Consider the following 19,633-nt stretch of genomic DNA (forward strand, 5'->3'; position numbering starts at 1 on the left):
TGTGTAAAATACACACTCAAATAAAACAGTGTTCCGAAGACAGGCATTTTTGGGCTTGTTGCTGTGAAAAGATCCAATGGTCCCCCACAGTGCTCTTGTTGGTCTCAGACCATATTTCCCAACATTCCATAAAAGTTTATGGAATCTTGGTTTTTATGCACGATGGCCCAATATGTGAGGTCGGCTCTTTTTAAACGGTTTAAGCTGCAGTCAGCAGGAACGCTAAAGTCCTGTTTTACGGTCCCTGTCAACACGGTCGTGATCACATTCAATTAAGTTTGAGAGCGAACCCAAACCACAGCAATACAAATAGCCTGAGTGGAATAAAGCGTTCAAGACATTTACAGGGACATGAAAATGGATTTGACAGTCACTGCAGTACTTGTTTAAAAAGACAACTTTTTGGAGTATTAAATGGCAAAAAAATAAGACATGTCACTGTAGTGATTTACAACACTGTAACAATAATTTACCACAAAATCACCACAGAAAATATAGATTATAAGACCTGTGAAAAAGCTGCTAGACTGCGATAGATGAAGCTGGATCAGTTACGTACAAGGCACAAAATATTTTAGTCAGATAAACTTATCACCCAATACAAGTCTCTAAAATTGTGTTGCTAAGAAAATAGTTTTCTTTAAGAGATAAGGTGTAGTACTCTGTGTTCTGTGTATGAGGAAAATACAAAACCTCTGTTAAATGACAGGTTATTATACCAATGCAGTGCTCATGAATACGAGCTCTATGGACACTGATTTCGTTTTGTTTTACGAACTAACAAAAGTATATTTTCATTGCTTGATACGATTGAACCACCCAAGGCATTTAGTCTTAGATTTTACCTATAATATCTTAAAAAAGATGAACAAAGGTCTTAGGGGTTAGAAATGACATGAGGTTGAGTAATTCATAAAGAAATTTTAATTTTTGGGTGAACTAACCCTTTAATTAATTCCCTGGTAATCATTGTGTTGCAAGCATCTCTTCAGCCAAAAATTTTTTAGAAACTCTGTATCATCTTGATACGGGAAAAAGACATGCTTTTCTTTTCTTTTGTAGACATTGTTTTGACTCACTTTACTGTCAAAATGAAGAATCATTTTATAATTCATTTTTTTGTTACATAACTAAAACCAACAGTGTAACAATCAATCTGTTTGTCCATTTTATATCATGACGTGTCAGTTTAAAGCTCAGTAGATATCCAATAAAAAAATCCTGTAATAAATAAATGTACAGTGAAAGAAAAATCCAAGAGGGAAAACTTAATTGCAAAAAAATGGCAATTGCATCTCCATTTAGTTCTGCATAAACTGCAACCCAAACAAAGGTGGAAAAGAAACCAAATCCATTCACAAACTCAACGATATTAGGACTTTTAAAGTAAAAGTTTACAGATTATAACCAGGAATAACACGTATCTTCACGTGGAAACCTTAGTTTTTCACTTTTCTCAAACATCTTGTCAAATATACGATAAAGTGCACTGTTCTTCACTGACCACCTCACTTTAATATTGTATAATACAGATTTTTAAGTGTCCTAAACTTTTATTTGAAGTAACAGCTAAAGATCAACACAAAAACATGAACAAGGAGGAAGTTAACGTTATAACTAAAGAAATTCAAAGTGTAGGTTAACACCAATGAACGAACATGAATGTTAAAAAAATGACTTGGACTAAAAAATATCACACTGCTAACGTTAGCGATATCTCTGTCCGAAAGCACAGCCACATTTAATCACAATGTTGGATCAAACATAATTTATCAAAATAAATAATAAAAATTAAACAATAAAACGAACACTATTTTTGTACGGTATGATACGAAGGAAAAAAGTCGTAAGTTCACGTTAGCATCTGCAGCAAACAGTTTAGTTTAGGCTATGCTATATACATTTTTGACGAAATAGCATTAAAATGTTTTATCTAACATTCATACAACAAATATGATGGCTAATTATGGATGTCTGATAATGAGGGATCACAACAAATAAATTACAACTTCAGAGATATAATAATCCTGCAACTTAAGGTTAACTTATCCGTTACTGTAGTAAACTGTCATTATAAACTCACCCGTTGTTTGGAGCACCGTTAGTCCACTGATGGGACTTGGAAACAACACTGGAGTAACTCATCCATCCTTCAGTCCTCCTCAGCGTACTGAAGACCAAACCGATAATCCAACAGCTGCTCCATCTCTTTCTCTTAAAAACCGACACAGTAAAACATAACCGCCTTCTCTTGTAAACCGGTAACGTCAATGTACTAACGTTAGTAGAAAACAGTGACACGCGCTCGTCATCCGTCGAATGATATTAGCGTACTCGATACATAAAGTGTAACGTCACGCATTAAATGAGCCATGAAGACTACTGTTGACTTTATGCACAACACTTTACGAACTGCAGGACGAAGCTACAAGTCTCTAAAATACTTCATGCTTTCCCAATAAGATAAAAAAAATAAGTACATTCAATTTATAATAAACGTTCAAACATCTCTTTAGTGCAGAGCCATGTGAGAAAGCAAACAGCGACATCTGTCGGAAATAATAGGTATTGTACACTTCGCACCTCATTTTTTGCAAACGTTTGCTTGACATTTACACAAGTTTATTAAAAGTGTGTTCAGGTATCTGATCATTTAAAATTTAATATTGACAAAATAACCAAATTGATGCTCATGGCAAAAAAAAAACACATTCATATTTGCATTTTGCAGCCAGATTAAATCAAAATGAACAGTCCAACCAGAACTAATACAAACATCACTTATACAAAACAACGACGAACAAATAATAATGGAAGATGAAAACTGCAAAAAGGTAAGTGTTCTCCCTTGTTTTTTTTTAAGAGATCATAAAATTTAAATATGCTGAAAAAGGTGACACTATTTTCATATCATCTCACTCCCCATCATGCCTTTGAAGCCCACCAGACTTACAGACAAACAAAAATCCCCAAACTGTGGAATTGTGTACAAAAGATGTAAAAGTTAAACAATGTGAATGGACGAGAATGTGAAGTTCAACACGTTTGTAAGGCTTAAAGTGATGTACAGTGCCGAAATTCCATTAATCAATCCTTTGAGTAAAGCATATTGTCTTTTGCGTCCTCACACACACGTCTGAAATAAAGATGCTGTCTGCTCTATTCCTTGAATTCCAAGAACTGCTGAAGCCGTTTTCTATGTTCAGTTGAAATATTCACAGCACTGTAAACAAAAAATAAACAGCAAGATTGAGCATACGCTGTTGAGTTGTGAAATAGGATGTTCAGGACTTTATTTAAATATATTTTTAAAAATTCCTAAATGTTTTTACTACAAAAGACAGACTTACTTCAAGTGTTCCCCAAAAGTGGTAGTAATCTTGTAGATGGCTGTCTTCAGTGCAGCTCTCAAAGCAAACCTTAGAGTTTTGTAAGTGGAGTCACCCATACTGCAGACGGTCCTCGCTGGTTTGCTGGAGGCATGAGGCAGCTTAAAATGTCTGTCAACAGCCTACGATTAACAACACAGAATAAACAAACTCAATCAGTGTGTCCCCATTTAAACTCAGTCTGTTTTAACACCTTAAATAAATAAGTTTCAACTAATTTTTGGAAAATTACAAAAAACAAAAAGTCCATACATATTGATATTATTAATTAAATAAAATGAAAAATAAATTGACTAAATAAATATTTTGTTGTTGGAAAATTAATATTAAAAAACTGGATTACAGTGTTTTAATACTTACAAATTAAACTGCAAAATGATTTAAGGAAAATAAATCAAATGAATAAACACTGTATAAGACTTTTATCAATTTCAGCATGGTGGTCTTATGTACAACAATGACCATATTTGGGAGTTTGTAGCAGCTTAAAGATTGTAGCCACCAGCTTTAACATTCTATAAATTACCCCTATTTTACCTCAAGCAAGACTACCAAGCTGCTGAGAATGCTGGGTAAGGTTGTTTGCACCACTCCAAACTGATCCTCTGAGAAAGAGGCTGCCACCAGATGAGATAGTCCTATACAAAGAAAACATATAACAAATAAATAAAAACAATATTAAATATTAAAGGTAAGAATGCAAGATGGCATCTGATAAATTGTATCACTACTTTCTAACCTTGAAGAGCCCAGATATGAGCCTGGCTGTCAGCAAACAGAGCTTGGCTTGAGGCTTCTGGAAGCTGTTCAATAAAAACGATTGATTATGAAAAGCAGCTTGATTGAGACATTTTATAAACTTCAGGGATCTAAAATAAATATTCAAATAAATGTGCGCAGACTCTAAACACTTAACTTGATAGACAGACAGACAGACAGATACAGTATTTCTGGAATATAAATCCCTATTCAGACAGAAATAATTTATTATGGGGTAAAACCTACACTGTTCCTCAGTGATGAAATGATTCATGATGATTTAATAGGTTTAAAATCTTTGGTATTAACACGGCTAATAGAAACGATCATATACAGGGCTAAGTTTTGGGAGTGAAGTCTGCATATAAACGCAATAATTATTAAAAATCATAATAGACAAAACCAAAAATATTGTATCAAAGTAAACAGAATTGGATTAATGCTAGAGCACCCTCAATTTCAGATTACCCAGTGAGAGTGATCCATGTGCGCTGTCCTTCATTATACTTCTCTTTACACACACCCTAATAATAAACAATCACGGTCTAAACAGGGGTCCATTCTTCGTACGTGAATTACTCAATTAGCTGGATTTAGTTATTGACGATTTGACATGATTCAGGATCGTTTCGATCTTAAAAACTCATCCGAGAGTTGTTGTCATAGCAACAGTTCCAGTAGCTCAAACCTGGGAGCAGGTTTATTTCATATAAACAGGATCAGATCGGCTCATTTCAAATAAGATGATACTGAAAGGATGTACCGAATGCTGATATTTTCTTACAGTAGTAACCTATTAATTATACACACTTGGGAAAATAGTAAAATAGTTTTTTTTAAAAAGTTATAAACAGACATTTATCATTTATAATAAATAGTCATTATTTAATAATTAATAATATTTATGTCTATATATATATATATATATATATATATATATATATATATATATATATATATATATATATATATATATCTTATGCAATCTGCACTAAAAAAAAAAAAGATACAAAATGGGTGGTTCTCCCCATGCGGTTCAAACTGGACATTTATTAATATGGACTTTTTGTAGGATTAAATGCATCCTATTTTAAAGTACCCACCAAGTTTTACAATTTGTGTATGACAATAAACAAGCACAATATTCAACTGTTTTTTGTTTGTTTTTTAAAGGAATAGTAATTTATGCAGTCATGCACATGTTTTGGTAGCTAATATGACAGTGACTTAATGCTTTGCAGAAACTGCAGACACCTTTAACAATAGTAAAAAGGCTTTTTTGACGCAAAATTTATTTAAATTTGTTGATTAAGAAACTTAAAATCGGCCTAGGCTGCTATAATAAAGAAAACCCGCTCTAAAACTCAATAAAATTGCTAAATATCAAAACAAATGTGTAAAGTTATTGCAAATCATATTTAACAAACCATTTACTATGAATTTTATGTATTATATAAATGAATATTATTCAGATGATGTCATTAAGCTGCATTGCTGATAATGATTTCGAGAATAGATCTTTGCTTCACAAAAACACACGCAGCGATCTCAGATCAGTTCATCCTAACATTTTAATCTGATTCACATATTAGAAGAACCAAATTAGCCAGAGACAAGTTAGCAAGATTTATCTTAGAATCATTTAAGCGAGGTACGAAGAACAGACCCCAGGACTCTGACAGGTCATGTGACTTATTCTTTAAAGCCACTTTTAATAATAATAATGAAATTAATGAGCTTTTGCTTTATCTCGCTTCATTTCAAAACAGTTAAATTCATTTGTTACTTTAAGTGTATATGATAAGCAAACATTGTTAATTTAGATAAAATGTACTTTTGAAGAATTGTTTTAAGTGTATAATATTCTGTTGAAAATAAATAAATCAAAACAAATGTACACAAAACAAAACAAAAATACATATTTATAATGCATTTAAAACCTGCTGATATATTTCAAGTACATTAAGGTAGAAAAACAACTATTTTGCAATTTACCGTAAACACAGTTTTGATGCAATGTGATTTATTTTCCAGAAACTCGGTACAGAGACAAACTAAAAGGTTCAAAATGAAGACCTTCACCTGACAGCTCAGGGACAGAAGATGTTATAGAACTACAACCCACAATAAATTAGGGATGCACCGAAAAAAACAACAACAGAAAACAAAAACATGCATGTATATTTTTTCTTTAAAATGATTAAATAAGATTAACTATACTTGCCAAGTTAAATAATTACTTGAGAATTGTGTACTTGAGATTTTTTTTACATTTGATTCTGTTAAAAAAATAATTAGGGGCACATGTGTTGCGATTTGAATGTCACTATATGAATCTGTGAGATTAATTAGCAATTTATAATGATAAGCTTAATTATGAATACAAGACCATAAACTAACATGTAAAAAGAAATAGCAAATTTATAGTTTAACTGTTTTATATTAATTTATAGATTAATATTCATCATTAGGCTTGTTAATATAAATTGCTAAACAATGTCACAAATTTTCTTTGTATTAAAATTACATAATGAAATGCAATATTAGAATTGTTACATATGCATTTTCTGTTTTTGACCAAGTCCATATTGAGCTTTTTGGATTTGGTCCAGAATTTACAATTCAGTGCATCCCTAATACAGACCCAGTTTATCCACAGTTTTTATATATCATAACACACCAACAAAAATGGACAAAGGCGGATTTTTTTTTTTATTAAGCAAGTAAAAAGTAATTTTGTAAAGCAATTTATAAAACGTCATTCTTTTATTAACTTAATACTGTGTGTAAACGGAGTCGTAATTACGTAACACTACCATCTAAACACAACTAGCAGTGCAGGAGAGATTAGTGGTTGTTGGTGCTAATTTAATCATGCAGACACATGCATTAATGATTTGCGTAACTAAAAATCTGTCATTGAAGCAACATGTGGCCGCAGAACAGATCCTTCGTTCAGATAATGCATGCTTAACCTTACCTTGTTAAATAAATACACTATCAGCACCCGCTTTGCCAAAAAGCTTTTAACCTGAGCAGAACAATGGAGAGTATGACAGGAACATGAGTTAACAGGTGTCTTCAAGTCATGTAATGCTATCACACTGAAATGTGAACTGTCTTTCTTCCCCAGCAACCGAACTGGACACTCAAAAACCTTGTCTGTTTCGGTTCCTATGGATACACATGCTTGGAAACCAAGAAAAGCCTATGAAATAATAAAGGCTTCATGTTTAGATGGAGATTTTACCTGCTCTTTCCTGTTCTGCAGCCACTGGGCAAGAAAGCTGGGCTTCTTATTGGCTGCTGGAGGACTGGGAGCAATGGCAGGAGAAGCAGGAGGACTGCCATTGCTTTGAGATTCTGAATAACATTAAAAAACATGCTAGATTACACTATGGCACAAGGGAGAGGTATTGCTTAAAGGCGTGTACATTTGTTTGGGCTTATGACAGTAATTTGAACAAAAACATTACTTTAAAGCATAATACTAATAAATATTGCATTTGATTATGATAAATAGTAATTAGCAATAATTGATAAAAAAATAAATGCATAAAACATTTTCCTGCTTGATTGTAGTTCCATATAAATACAACTACAATTTTTCAAACATTAAATGTTACTAGAATGTCAAAAATGCAGGTTTCCACATAATTCACTCATGTTATGCCAAAACAAATTGATTAAGTCAACTTAAATTTAGGTGGACGGAACATAAAATAATTAAGTTGTTTAAAAAAAAAAATCCAAGAATAGTGCTGTTTTACTTCATTTTAATGTAGTTTTAACAAGCAGCAAACTAATTTGAGTACTTCACTTATACTATTTTTTTTTACAAAACAGCTCATCAACAAATCAAAGGGTGCATTAAGAATTACTTTCTATTTTTAATTTATATTTTTATATATTATAACAAGAATTACATAATTATTTCACAGATTTTAATACTCAATTAACCCACAATTATAATACTTAATTAACATGCATTATTTTATAGTACTTACCATACAAAGAAATGCATTTCAGTAAGATTCACAGACAAAAAATGAACAATGCACGTCTAACATAAACATCAACGCATCCTATTATTCCTTTACCTATGAATAATTGTGATTGTGACAAAATTAAAATATCTTTTCAAGCTCAACTTAGTGAAATTGATGCTTTTTTCATTGATTTCAAAACAAAAACTAGCACATATTACTTTTTCTTTCTTTCTTATATATTGTCATCTTTTTGTTTTGCAAATGAGGAAGGCTTGCTTCAGTTCGGCTTGGGTTGCATTTCCACCGCAGTCTGGATATCCTCTACCATAATGCTGCCATTTCTGGTTTCTTTTCTTATGTTATAAAAGTGTTTTAGTTATGCGAACCTACAATAAAGCAGTGGCTACTGCTGACCATTTAAATAAAGTGGGTTTAGAGTATCATGTCGTAAAAATCCAGTGATGCTGGTAGTGATGAAACTACCAGACCCATCAGTGATTTATTTCTTTTTTATTTACTGCCACATCATGGCAATATGGATATACATAAAAATATCACATGATAAAAACAATTTGTAAATTACAAAAATTTGTATTACAATAAAAAGTTACTTGGACAAATATGTAGGATAAAAATGAATAGAATTCACAGAAAAATAAATTCAAAGTTATAAGATTTTTCAGCTCATTTTTTAATAAATAATTAAAGATTCTTCCTGATGGTAATTTTTAAAAATTGTTCATCAAAGTACTCTCCTTAAAAATATTTTGTCTTATGGTATCCAAAAAAATATGTTTCATGGGAAGAGCAGCTTGACAGTAATTACATTTAGGTGGTGCTTGGGTTGTTATTCAGTAATTACAAATGAGTCAACCTATAATGGCCAATTCAACATCTAGTATAGACTGTTCATGCCCGGTCTCAAATTTACAATTTGCAAAGTGTCTTTCACTTATTTTCAGGCAAATTTTATGTAATCTGACCAATCAGTGATGAGCAGTGTGTATACATGATATTTTGGTAATGTTATGGCTCATCTGGAAACCCACTCATGGTGGTGGCAGTAAAAAAAAAAAAGTTTCACACATGTTTGTAGTATTAGGTATTAGGTAAAGAGTGTAGTGGAATAGCATCCTAATGTGTGCCTTTCCAAAGCAAGCTACACCATACCATGTGCTGGAATAGTGCCTTAAACTTTTACAGAAAGCATCTGGCTCACCTGTAGAGGCACTCCATAGTTTGGGGCCTCTTCTCATGATGTGTGGACTTTGCACAGTCCCAAACCAAGGTGACTGAGGATCCTGTTGGCCAACCAGACGTCGAATAGCAGGGGAGCAGAAAGGGCTGTCAACATCCGGAGTGAAAGGAGCAGTCAGTGAGCTGTGCATGCCCCCAACTGAAGACTTAAACACTGAACCAGGGGTCCTTAGAGGAACCGTGGGTCGAGGAGTCTCAGGAACATCCTCCATTCCTGACAACACTACAGAAGAAAGAGCGAATAAATAAATCAAATCAGCCTTTAGTTGGTCACTGAGGGAGGTACAGGATAATGAGCAGATTGTGAGAGGTTATATAAGATTTCTTGCCTGAGCTGCTGGAAGAGGCTGATCTGGTGTCACTGCTGGCAGACTGAGACTTGACTCTGCCATTAGAGGCCACTGCATCCTGATGAGCCACCAGTCTCTGGGTCAAATCTCTCAGTAAACACAGACATTCCCCACTGATGGCGTTCCAGTTATGAGGGTGACCACCTACACAGATAGGTTGCATGGGTTTACCAGTGACATAAAAGGAATTTACAGTTTAGACTTTTGTTTTTAGAAAGGTTTTAGTTTGCACCTGGCTGACTCAGACTGAAAACCTCCTGTCTTCGTGAGGGAGAATGCTGTGACAATAAAGCCAGGTCTTGCAGAGCCAAAAACTGAAACAAAAAGCCATAAACAAGAATATAAATCATCTGTCAATAAGCCTTAGTTATTAACAAACACATTTACAAGACATTACCATTTCAGAAAATAAATTATGTCTGTAAATCATATCATAAGTTAAAACTGCATTTTTTGAATTAACTGATAACTACATGACACTAAATATTTACAAATCTTTACAAATTATTTAAAAAATGTATTATAGTGACTTCAAATAAAATTGTATAAATTTATTGGTATACTAAACATTGTGTTTTTAATACAATATTAAATGTTATCACTCAATTTATTATACTGAATATAACAAAATATATTTCACAGAGATGGGTTGCGGCTGTAAGGGCATCCGCTGCGTAAAAAAACTTGCTGGATAAGTTGGCGGTTCATTCCGCTGTGGCGACCCCGGATTAATAAAGGGAAAAAGCCGACAAGAAAATGAATGAATGAATAACAAAATGTATAAATCCAACTAAAACAGTTGTCATAGCAAACAACAATAATTATAAACTTCAAGGCTGTATAAACTTTTAAAGGGGTTACAAACTAGTAGCAACATATGGAAAAAGCAGTACATAAATAATACTGTCTTTTTCATTTAGGCCACTTTTCCACTGCATGATAAGATATGGTTTGGCATGACACAGCTGGGCTTACTTTCTATTTCCACTGCTGTTTTGTACCAGTTAAACTAGGTGGTCATTAAAGCTATAGCTGCACCACCTTTAATGTTATGACTTCCATTCCATACATTTCCATTCAGCTCTGATTGGTTCCAATGCTTGACTCCCATAAAATAATGTCTGAACGTCTTTTCCTGACCAAGATGCTGCCATATCAGGTGTCTTTTTTTGTAGTGGTATAAAAACGATTTAGTCATACAAATCAACAATACAGCAGTGGCTGATCGGTCTACTTAAATATAGAAGTTTTAGTGTTTCATGTCGCAAATCTAATGATGTATGAAGCAACGATACACTCAGACCAATGATCAGCTGTGTGCATTCTTGGCATGGGCTAGTTTCTGACGATATGATAAACTTGGATCAAAATATCTAAATATATAACTAAAATAAGTTCTTTTTAAATGTCTTGGTAAAAAAAAATTCTTCTCCCCATTGAACATGATAGTTTATTTTAGGAAACATTTATAATATTTTAAAACAGCAAACAAGTAAGGCTAAATAAAAAAAAAATATCATTGACCTCTGCTATCTTCATTAGTTTCAAAGTCAGAGATTTCTTTACAAAACATTAAAAATACTACATATACATGAGGAACGGTATAGCAGAAAATTTTACCTGTTTTAAAACCTTGACTTTTTCAAACCACGGTAAACCTTGAAACCGGTTTTCATATCATGCCTAATGTATTCGTCACCTTTTCGGTAAAGCTACAGCTGAGAGTAACGAAATTTCGATTTTCTGTATGTCCAGTACATGTGGTTGAATTGACAATAAAGCTGACTTTGACTAGTTTGGAACTTCACCTGAGGTAGTACTAACAGCACCAGGTTACAGAATGCAGTGGAAAACTTATACCCAACAGAACTGTGCTGTACCATGCAGAGAAAAAGTGCATTTAGCAGGAATGCAACAGTGTACACTCTAGAAGCAAGTTTTTTTTTTGCATTATATAGAATGCAATGGAAACTAAACTGCAGCATCAGTACTGTAAATAAATTGTTTACTTTATTAAAAAAAAAAAAAAAAACTAACCTTCATGACTAGAGTGCTCTTTTCACCTACAACTTTAGGCAGGCACCGTTCTGCATCCTCAGAAAACGTGGATTGCACTGGAAAACTGTAGGCCTGAAAATGTACAAGTAAAAAATAAGCAAAATTTTCAAAATGAACTTGAGTAAGGTAAAATGCTCTGAAAAGTACAAAAATAAACCTCCACACACTCCCGTACCTCTGTGGCATAAATCCTGAAGATAAGCACGGTGAGGTACCAGGTGAAGTACAGGAACGTGCCACTGATAGACAGGTGGTAGAGGAGGGAGAAGTCTAGAAGTCCAGTCAGTGAATCCAGCGGTTGGAGAGAACTGTAAAAAAAAAAAAAAAAAAAAAAAAAAAAAACGGTTATATGAGAGTATGTTAATCGCCACTTGTTTATTAATATAGCAAATATCCCAGTTATTATTACTATTAATAATATATTGAGGCTCTACATCTGACCTGTCTATTGGTAGATTAAGTGTGCTGGAGATCCAGGCCCTGGGAACATACCCTAAGAAAGTTAAAGCGACATTAAAGAAAATCAACCATAGAGATTAATTTACTTCAAATGGGGAAGAACTTTTTATGTAACTTACCGAAAAAGAAATAAAGAGCAGCAAAATTCCTGGTTGAATATAAAGACTGAATAACACTGCACTTCAGCAGCATTGGCAGACAGCCCTTGAACTGCGGGTATTTGTATTGCTTCACAAACAATGTGAGGTGGAGAAAGAAGATTTACATTGTTAACTCATTAACGGAAGAATAAATGTAGATCTTTATATTTTAGTACTACTAAAAGACTAAATCAAATATTAGATATAATATCTAATAGAATGAATTATATCTATAATAGAATTGTCAAACACACTATACAGTATAACTAGTAGATGATTAATACATTGCAAGCACAGAAAGCATTTAAATTTGAACAATTGTTTAAACTAGAGCTGGGCCGATAAACAATATTATATCGAATCGTAATAAAATTTATGTCATTAATGTAAGCTCTGGACTTTGATCCAAGAGTCAATCACACAGCAGAATTGTGCAACAATAGAAATCTAAAAGTGTGTTAATATTAGAGATGTACCAAATTTTTCGCCACTGAAAATTTAGACCGAAAATGTTACGAAGGGACCCTGTCGTTTTTGTGACTTCAGCCATTGTTGGGGTGCTCTTTTAAATGTGGAAGCATAAACAACTTATATAGAATCATATATCGTTATCGTTTAATATAGAAAATAATTATCGAGATTTAATTTTTGCCATATCGCCCAGCCTTAGTTTAAACTACAATATTTTAAGTGATAATGTTTAAAATTGCAAATACTGACATTTGCTATAGGTTTTGCTGCTAAGTCAATAAATAATTCCGTTTTTTATACAAACAATTGGTACAAATTTGTACGTAAATAGTCATTGCTTACACACTTTTAACAAAATAGTATGACAACATGCATTTTAAACATAAAAAATATATCATAATTTTAATAAATATATATTAGCCAATCACCAATTATGACAAATGAGCAGTCAAATACTTACTTGTATGGGTTGAAAGGAAACATAGTACATGTTTTTAACCACTCCCAAAAAACTATGGCTGTATCCCATGAAAGCCCCAGCCAGAAGAAGAAACAGATGATACTCGTTCAGACAGGTCAGCACGTCACCGCTACAGAAAATAAACAGCATTCATTATTAACTTTGTTATAAAAAAAAAGTCACAATGTGCAACAAATTAAAAACCAAACTGCAGACAGAGAACCCATTTCATTTGCATTGTAGAAGTGCACTTGGCCTATTTAAGACTGACCTCCTGGCAATTTTGAGATAGGATTACAGACTCAATTAAAACAATTTAAGATAACTACAGGCATTTCAATCTCTTCGGTTTGCCGACAAATTATTTAACGAACGCAATTATTGAAAGACAATCTACTAGACATGTTGTATGTGGGACAAGCAGAATCGGGTCAAAACCCACCTCTCGTTTTGCATGCAGGGAGTTCCAAGAGTGCTGTAACGTCCGCTGATGATGACAGAAGCACACCACATTACCAGCATGCCCATGGAGGAGTAAACCAAAGAATGGACACATTGAAGTGGGTGAAGCACCGTCCCCAGAAGAGCCACACGCGAGCATGGAATTGAGGGAACCACTTGAGGGAGAAGAGAAAAAAGTTAATTAAATTATCAATATTAAAATTAAATACTTGTTGAAAATCCAAAAGTGAAGACAAATCAAGTTTGTTTACTCACGTGTGTAAAACTCCAGGTTGAAAAAGCCAGTGATCAGAACCACGGCACACAGCACCATCAGGGAAAAGATGGTGCTGGAGGCCGTAAGCAGATTTGTGCAATCTGAAAACAAGTTTTGAGATGCTGAATAGAGTCATTCAGAGCTTAACTAAATACAGCCTACAGATCCATATGCATGTGAATTTCTTTAATTATCGGCCTAATAATATAACTTTCATGAAAATAGGCCCATCACAATAATCAATATATCAATTAGTCGCAAAACACATGGACAAGACCTTAATAATTTTCAGTGATGCAATACACATTGCCCATACTAGCAACATTTTAGCTCATTGCACAGCCTCTGTCATCTCATGTGATCTCTATTAAAGGTCTCAGCGTCAGTATGGTTAAAAAAAACTATAGTATTTACTATAGAATTATTTACTACAAATAATATAATATATTTGTGTGCTAAATAGCTGAAAATAGATCTGGTAGAGGATGTGGCCTGTTCGGTGTCCTATGCCTCTGTGCAAGTCTAAATTGACTGTTAAACAGGTTACTTTGTACCTTGCACTTTTTGTTGAATGTTTTATTTGTTTAGGAAATAGAAGTTTTCAAATTCTCATTCCAATGCCTAATTATTAAAGTTTCTATAATTGTAATAATTATTCTTAAGAATTAAATATTATCTGTTCTTTGTAAGAGTGTACTTCCATTATGATGCTATTATTCGCTTGTTAAGTTGTGACGTACAGGTGACGAAAGGAATACTGTTTCCGGGTCCAAGCCGAGGCTCAGTTGAATAGAGAAAATACTTGATTATGGTCAATTTTTAGTCATATCAAACAATAAAGTGTATTTTATATAAACTCATGGTGTACACAACAGTATCTGGACTTGCTGCATCACAAATACCAAAATTTTAATACTTTATAAAATAAAAAAAATGTTTGCTTTGTAAACGTTTATTATGACCATTTGATGAATCTCCCTATACAGTTTGATATAGCGGTTGGACCAGGAAGCTGCTTCGCGTGACATCAAACTTAACAAGCGGATCTTCATACTTGCATTATATAATGAGTGGCATCAATTGATTTTAAAAGAACAATAATATTGTTTATCACAATAAATTTGACATCGTGACAGGCCTATCTGAAAACCTGTTACACATAATCTGTCACAATTTTTACAAATCTTTTAGATAATGAAATTTTTTGCATAATAATGTCCAAATTATGGTGTAACTTTAAATGTTTAAGAGAACCATAAAATACATGATCATTTCACTTGATTATTAAAACAATTAGGAAATAAAATTGTATACTTTATCCAAATTGTCCGGAAATAATAAATACATTTCATTGATATAAATTACAAGAAGGTTATAAAACAATTTAATGTTTGCTACTGTGAATATATATTTTTTAAACTCACTGAGCTTTAAACTTGTTTAAAGTCACTTGATATTCTCCTATATTAGTATATCAAATGTTTATTTCATACACACAGCGCTTTTGAAATGATGCCATAGAGAAGTATATTGGGTTCCTCCAAGAATCTTCCAGTAATCAGTTTTTAGTTTATAGGATGAAAAACAAAACCTTTTAATGGATCTTTCGATATTGCAAGTTCTTCATTGAACCATCAATGCCATTACACAACCGTTATTTTCGAGAGTGCATGTCAGAGCACAACGCATTTTGTGTAACGTGCTTTGCGGTCAGATCTTCTGCTTTTATAAATAATGAATTCACATATCAAATCCCAGTATCAGTGACCACATGTAATCATGCGTTTTGTTAGACACTCTTGATCTTTTCCTCACCTGAAATCCATTGTATGGGGTGAAACAGACTGAATCTACTCAAGAGCACAAAGACTGCAGTTGTGATGGGCAGGAGAAGAACTGACCATGCAATACTCGCCACCGCTCTCCAGATCACAACCTGAAAACAAATAAATAAATAAAATAAGATGAGACTTTGTTCTGGTAACGTACATTAGTGTTTTGATAAAGCTTTGTTTGTCAGCTGCTTTCAAACACAATTTGCGTCTGTTGTTATGGCTTTAAAAATGTAACTCTAATTTTCAACAAATTACTAATATTCAATACACTATCAATTTACCAGAAACAAACTATAAGGTACTATAACAGTACACGGTGATGTGATGGTGTCCAAAAGTCTGCGACTAAACTTGTAAAGTTCCTAACGCTAGTTGGCTACCGTTCAGTTCTTTCATTACGGTTTATACTTAGCCAGTTCTTACCTTTCTTATAAACCAGCAATTCTGTTTCATGGAAAACATTTTGACATGCTCGTTTCAATTCTGTATCACCAGAGTAAAATCCATAATCAACATGGCAAAAGTGAGAGCAGTGCCCGCGCCACACATTCGAAGGACCTCATAAGGACCACGGCGAGGGCGTCCGACTAATTGCCTGAGTAAAACCACACAAGTATAATCCGTACAGAGATTGAATTGTCATGTGCTCACCCTAAATAACCATTCTTTCAGAACGTTGAAAATATTGTAAAAAATACAAAGAATTTTAACTTGCGTGTTTTGTTCATAAAATGGAAGTCAATACTAATATTAACCAAAACAACGTTTGTGTTCTGAATAATAATAAAATAAATCACACAAGTTTAAAAGACAAAATGAATAACCATTTCTGAATCTACAAATTTGTATGAATTATGTCTTTGAAGCAGTGGTTCTCAACTTTTTTTTTCACTTCAAGGGGCCTTTATTGTTTACAAAAATATTTGCCCTTTACTCAATCCGATAACAAATTTAGAGCTTCGCACAAGTAGAGATACACATTTAGCATCCAATTAACCAAATAAAATAACGTTGTGTGTCTATTTTAATGCTTTGTATTTTAAATAATTTTAAAGGGACAGCTCATCCCATAATGAAAATTTACTCATGATCAAGCAGTTAAACGTGTTTAACTCTCATTTTGTTGAACCAATAAGATAGGATTTTGTAGTAAACAACGAATCGTTGGAAAGCAGTCGATGCTGCTTTCCAACATTCTTCAGAATATCTTTTGTTTTCAACAGAAGAAAGAAGCTTAAGCAGGTTTAAAATGAAGGCTGAGCAAATGAAGACGGAGTTTCCATTCTATTTGTTAATTATCCCTTTAAGTCATCTTAACACCCCTTGGATGTTTATTGAGAACCACTGCTTTGGAAAAGATCCACACAGAAAAACACAATTTTGGTGTCATTTTTCTTGAACTGGCTAATACCATTAAGCAGTTTACATTAAGAAAAATACATTTAAAAACTGTTTGCATTATACAGGTAAATGTTGTAATTAAAAAGAGAAGAGCTAGATAAAAAAAATGGCATTTGCCCTTAATGTTTATCAGTAATTCAATGTACACAGTTTACATCATGCAGTTTTAAAAAAACTGTCATAAGAAGCAAATAACGGAGTCAGACAGTAAAAGTCTTAACATAGCTGAGTCTGTTTTTGTCATTTAAACATATTAATGGAATAGTTCGACCAAAAATGAAAATTTACTCACTATTGAGCCACCCTCAATCGGTTCTAAACCTTTTTGAGTTCCTTATATTAAAAAAAGAAGATATTTTGAAGAAAGCTAAAAAACCACAACCTAAATCCATTTGAAAAACAAATATAGAAGTCAATTACAGGTTTCCAGCTTTCAGGAATAACATTTTTTTTGGCAGAAGAAAGAAAATTAATAATATACACACAATAAAATAAATTAGATTTATTTACAAAATAAAGGTTTGATTGATAAAGGTTTGGTGATTAGAAAAAAAGGTTCTAGAGAAGGGTGAGTAAATTATGACACATTCTTTCATTTTTGGATGAATCCTTTTAATTTAAAAGTCTAAAAAATAAAATAAAATAACAATATAATAGGCTGAATTCAAAGTATGCTCAGTCATTCAGCAGCCAAAAGATGTGCAGCGGCAAAAAAAGTTTGGGTATTCAGCAGGCTAATTAATAACGGTCACTTGTGTATTCCTTTGCTTCATCGGTGTGTGCCGTTTGCTAAAGTGATGTTGCGTCTCTCCAGGCTGGTTCTGCTTTTATCGAGGTCTCGGCGGTTCTTGGTCTCGAAGGCGTTCGTGGGTAAAATCTGAGCTGAGCTTATGGACATCTCTGTCTGGACACCTTTGTGCACCACGGGCTTCTGTCCGGGTCTCTGTGGGATGGCGGGCAGTGAGAGTTGCTCCCGCTGAGCCTTCTTGTCCTCCCAAAGCTTGAGGAGCCGCCGCTGGTTGTTGGTCATGTCCTTTAGGTTCTGCTGCAGGGACTGGACCTGGTCCTCCAGGAGGGTTTTAGAGGTGACGGTGTTCGCTAGCTCAGAAGTGAGCTCGTCAATGGTCAAACTTAATTTCCCCGCTTTCTCGACCAGCGAATTGCACTCGATCTCCTTGTCGTGCAGGTCGTTGATGATGTCCTTCGTGGTTTTCCCGTTAAATTTGGGATTGGCCTCTAAGCCGATTTCAGCCCGCAGGACCTTCACATGTTTCCGCAGCTCCTTGTTGTCCAAAGTCAGCTGCTTGAGTTTTTGTTTGAGCGCTTCTGTGGATCTCATCCGAGTCTCGTATTGTCTCATCTTCTCCCTCATGGCGTTCTCGCGGTGCAGAGCATCGTCTCTCTCCTTTCTGCACTTTTCTAGAAGCTTTAAAGTTTCGTATTTGGATACCTTTTCCGCTTTAGCAGCCATCATTCATGTGCTGTCTTAAATGCAATATTGAAAAGCCATAATAACAGGTCGTCAGGTCAGAGCCTCTTTAAATAGCTTTTCCATTTGCAGGTCATTAACGCGACAACGTCAGCAGGTCCAGCGCTTGCTTTTTAATCCAGCGTGTAAAGGGAAACAGTGAAGCTGACATTCCTCCACAAAGGTTACAGGTTTGGGAGGCTGCTTCAGTGTAACTCTAAGCTAAGGCTAGAATGACCCTTAATTAGGACACACCACACATTGGCACAGTTTCAAGTGACACAATTTTTCTATTTTGTTAATTGGAAAATGTAGCTCAGGCCATTTCATAATGCCAATGCCAACTTTAAGAAAATCATTTATCTAATGAGTGTGAGGAATAAAGGTGAAAAGTGCACTGTCGATGGTAAGAGGAGATGATCGAAACGTTGCACTGCATCAGATCCTGACATCAAGACAAGATAGATTTTATCTACGACAATAAACCTTTGTTCGTTAATCTTGAAGATGCTGAGGATGAAATCTGCACCCAAACCCACTGGATATCAAATTCATCATTAATCACTGAGACTTAATAAATGGAAAATCATTCTACGCCTGGCACATGCTCAGCTCTTTGGTTTGTATTTGTGTGCGTGTGGGTTTAAATGGAAAAAAAACAGCTGAATATTTATTACATGACTATGGGATACAGATAATTCATTAATTAATTTTCCTTCAGCTTAGCCTCTTATTTATTAGGGGTCACCACAGTGGAATGAACCGCCAACTATTCCGCCATATGTTTTATGCAGCGGATGCCCTTCCAGCCGCAACCCAGTACTGGGAAATACCCATACACACACACACACATACATACGGACAATATATATATATATA

The 19,633-nt window shown here is 34.0% G+C and overlaps 3 protein-coding genes across 10 annotated transcripts in view; all 3 read right to left on the minus strand.

Moving 5' to 3' along the window:
- The window catches only part of glis1a (GLIS family zinc finger 1a), a 49,789-nt gene extending 47,082 nt beyond the window's left edge, over window positions 1-2,707 (minus strand). For 2 of the 7 annotated variants that reach the window (XR_015478517.1, XM_087240896.1), the window contains exon 1: window positions 2,084-2,707. The gene's annotated coding sequence lies outside the window, so the exon portion shown is untranslated. The remainder of the gene's footprint in view (window positions 1-2,083) is intronic. The other 5 variants (XM_087240899.1, XM_087240898.1, XM_087240897.1 and 2 more) reach the window with 4 other exon arrangements.
- Window positions 1,080-16,419, minus strand: ndc1 (NDC1 transmembrane nucleoporin). Of its 2 annotated transcripts, NM_199943.1 has the most exon segments (18): window positions 2,606-3,223; window positions 3,351-3,511; window positions 3,927-4,027; window positions 4,129-4,192; window positions 7,129-7,179; window positions 7,399-7,511; window positions 9,357-9,617; window positions 9,724-9,888; window positions 9,977-10,058; window positions 11,782-11,874; window positions 11,978-12,110; window positions 12,244-12,295; window positions 12,381-12,489; window positions 13,333-13,462; window positions 13,775-13,949; window positions 14,050-14,151; window positions 15,866-15,986; window positions 16,309-16,419. In NM_199943.1, coding segments are annotated over 18 exon segments (2,016 nt in total). In that variant the 5' UTR covers window positions 16,348-16,419; the 3' UTR covers window positions 2,606-3,159.
- Window positions 16,420-17,880: 1,461 nt separating this feature from the next.
- On the minus strand, window positions 17,881-18,799 carry zgc:113691. The gene is given in 1 exon segment (NM_001012493.2): window positions 17,881-18,799. A coding segment is annotated over 1 exon segment (702 nt). The 5' UTR covers window positions 18,758-18,799; the 3' UTR covers window positions 17,881-18,055.
- Between the last annotated feature and the right edge of the window lie 834 nt (window positions 18,800-19,633).

This window comes from Danio rerio, chromosome 2, assembly GCF_052040795.2.
Source record: "Danio rerio strain M-AB ecotype USA chromosome 2, GRCz13ab, whole genome shotgun sequence".
Classification (NCBI taxonomy): domain Eukaryota; kingdom Metazoa; phylum Chordata; class Actinopteri; order Cypriniformes; family Danionidae; genus Danio; species Danio rerio.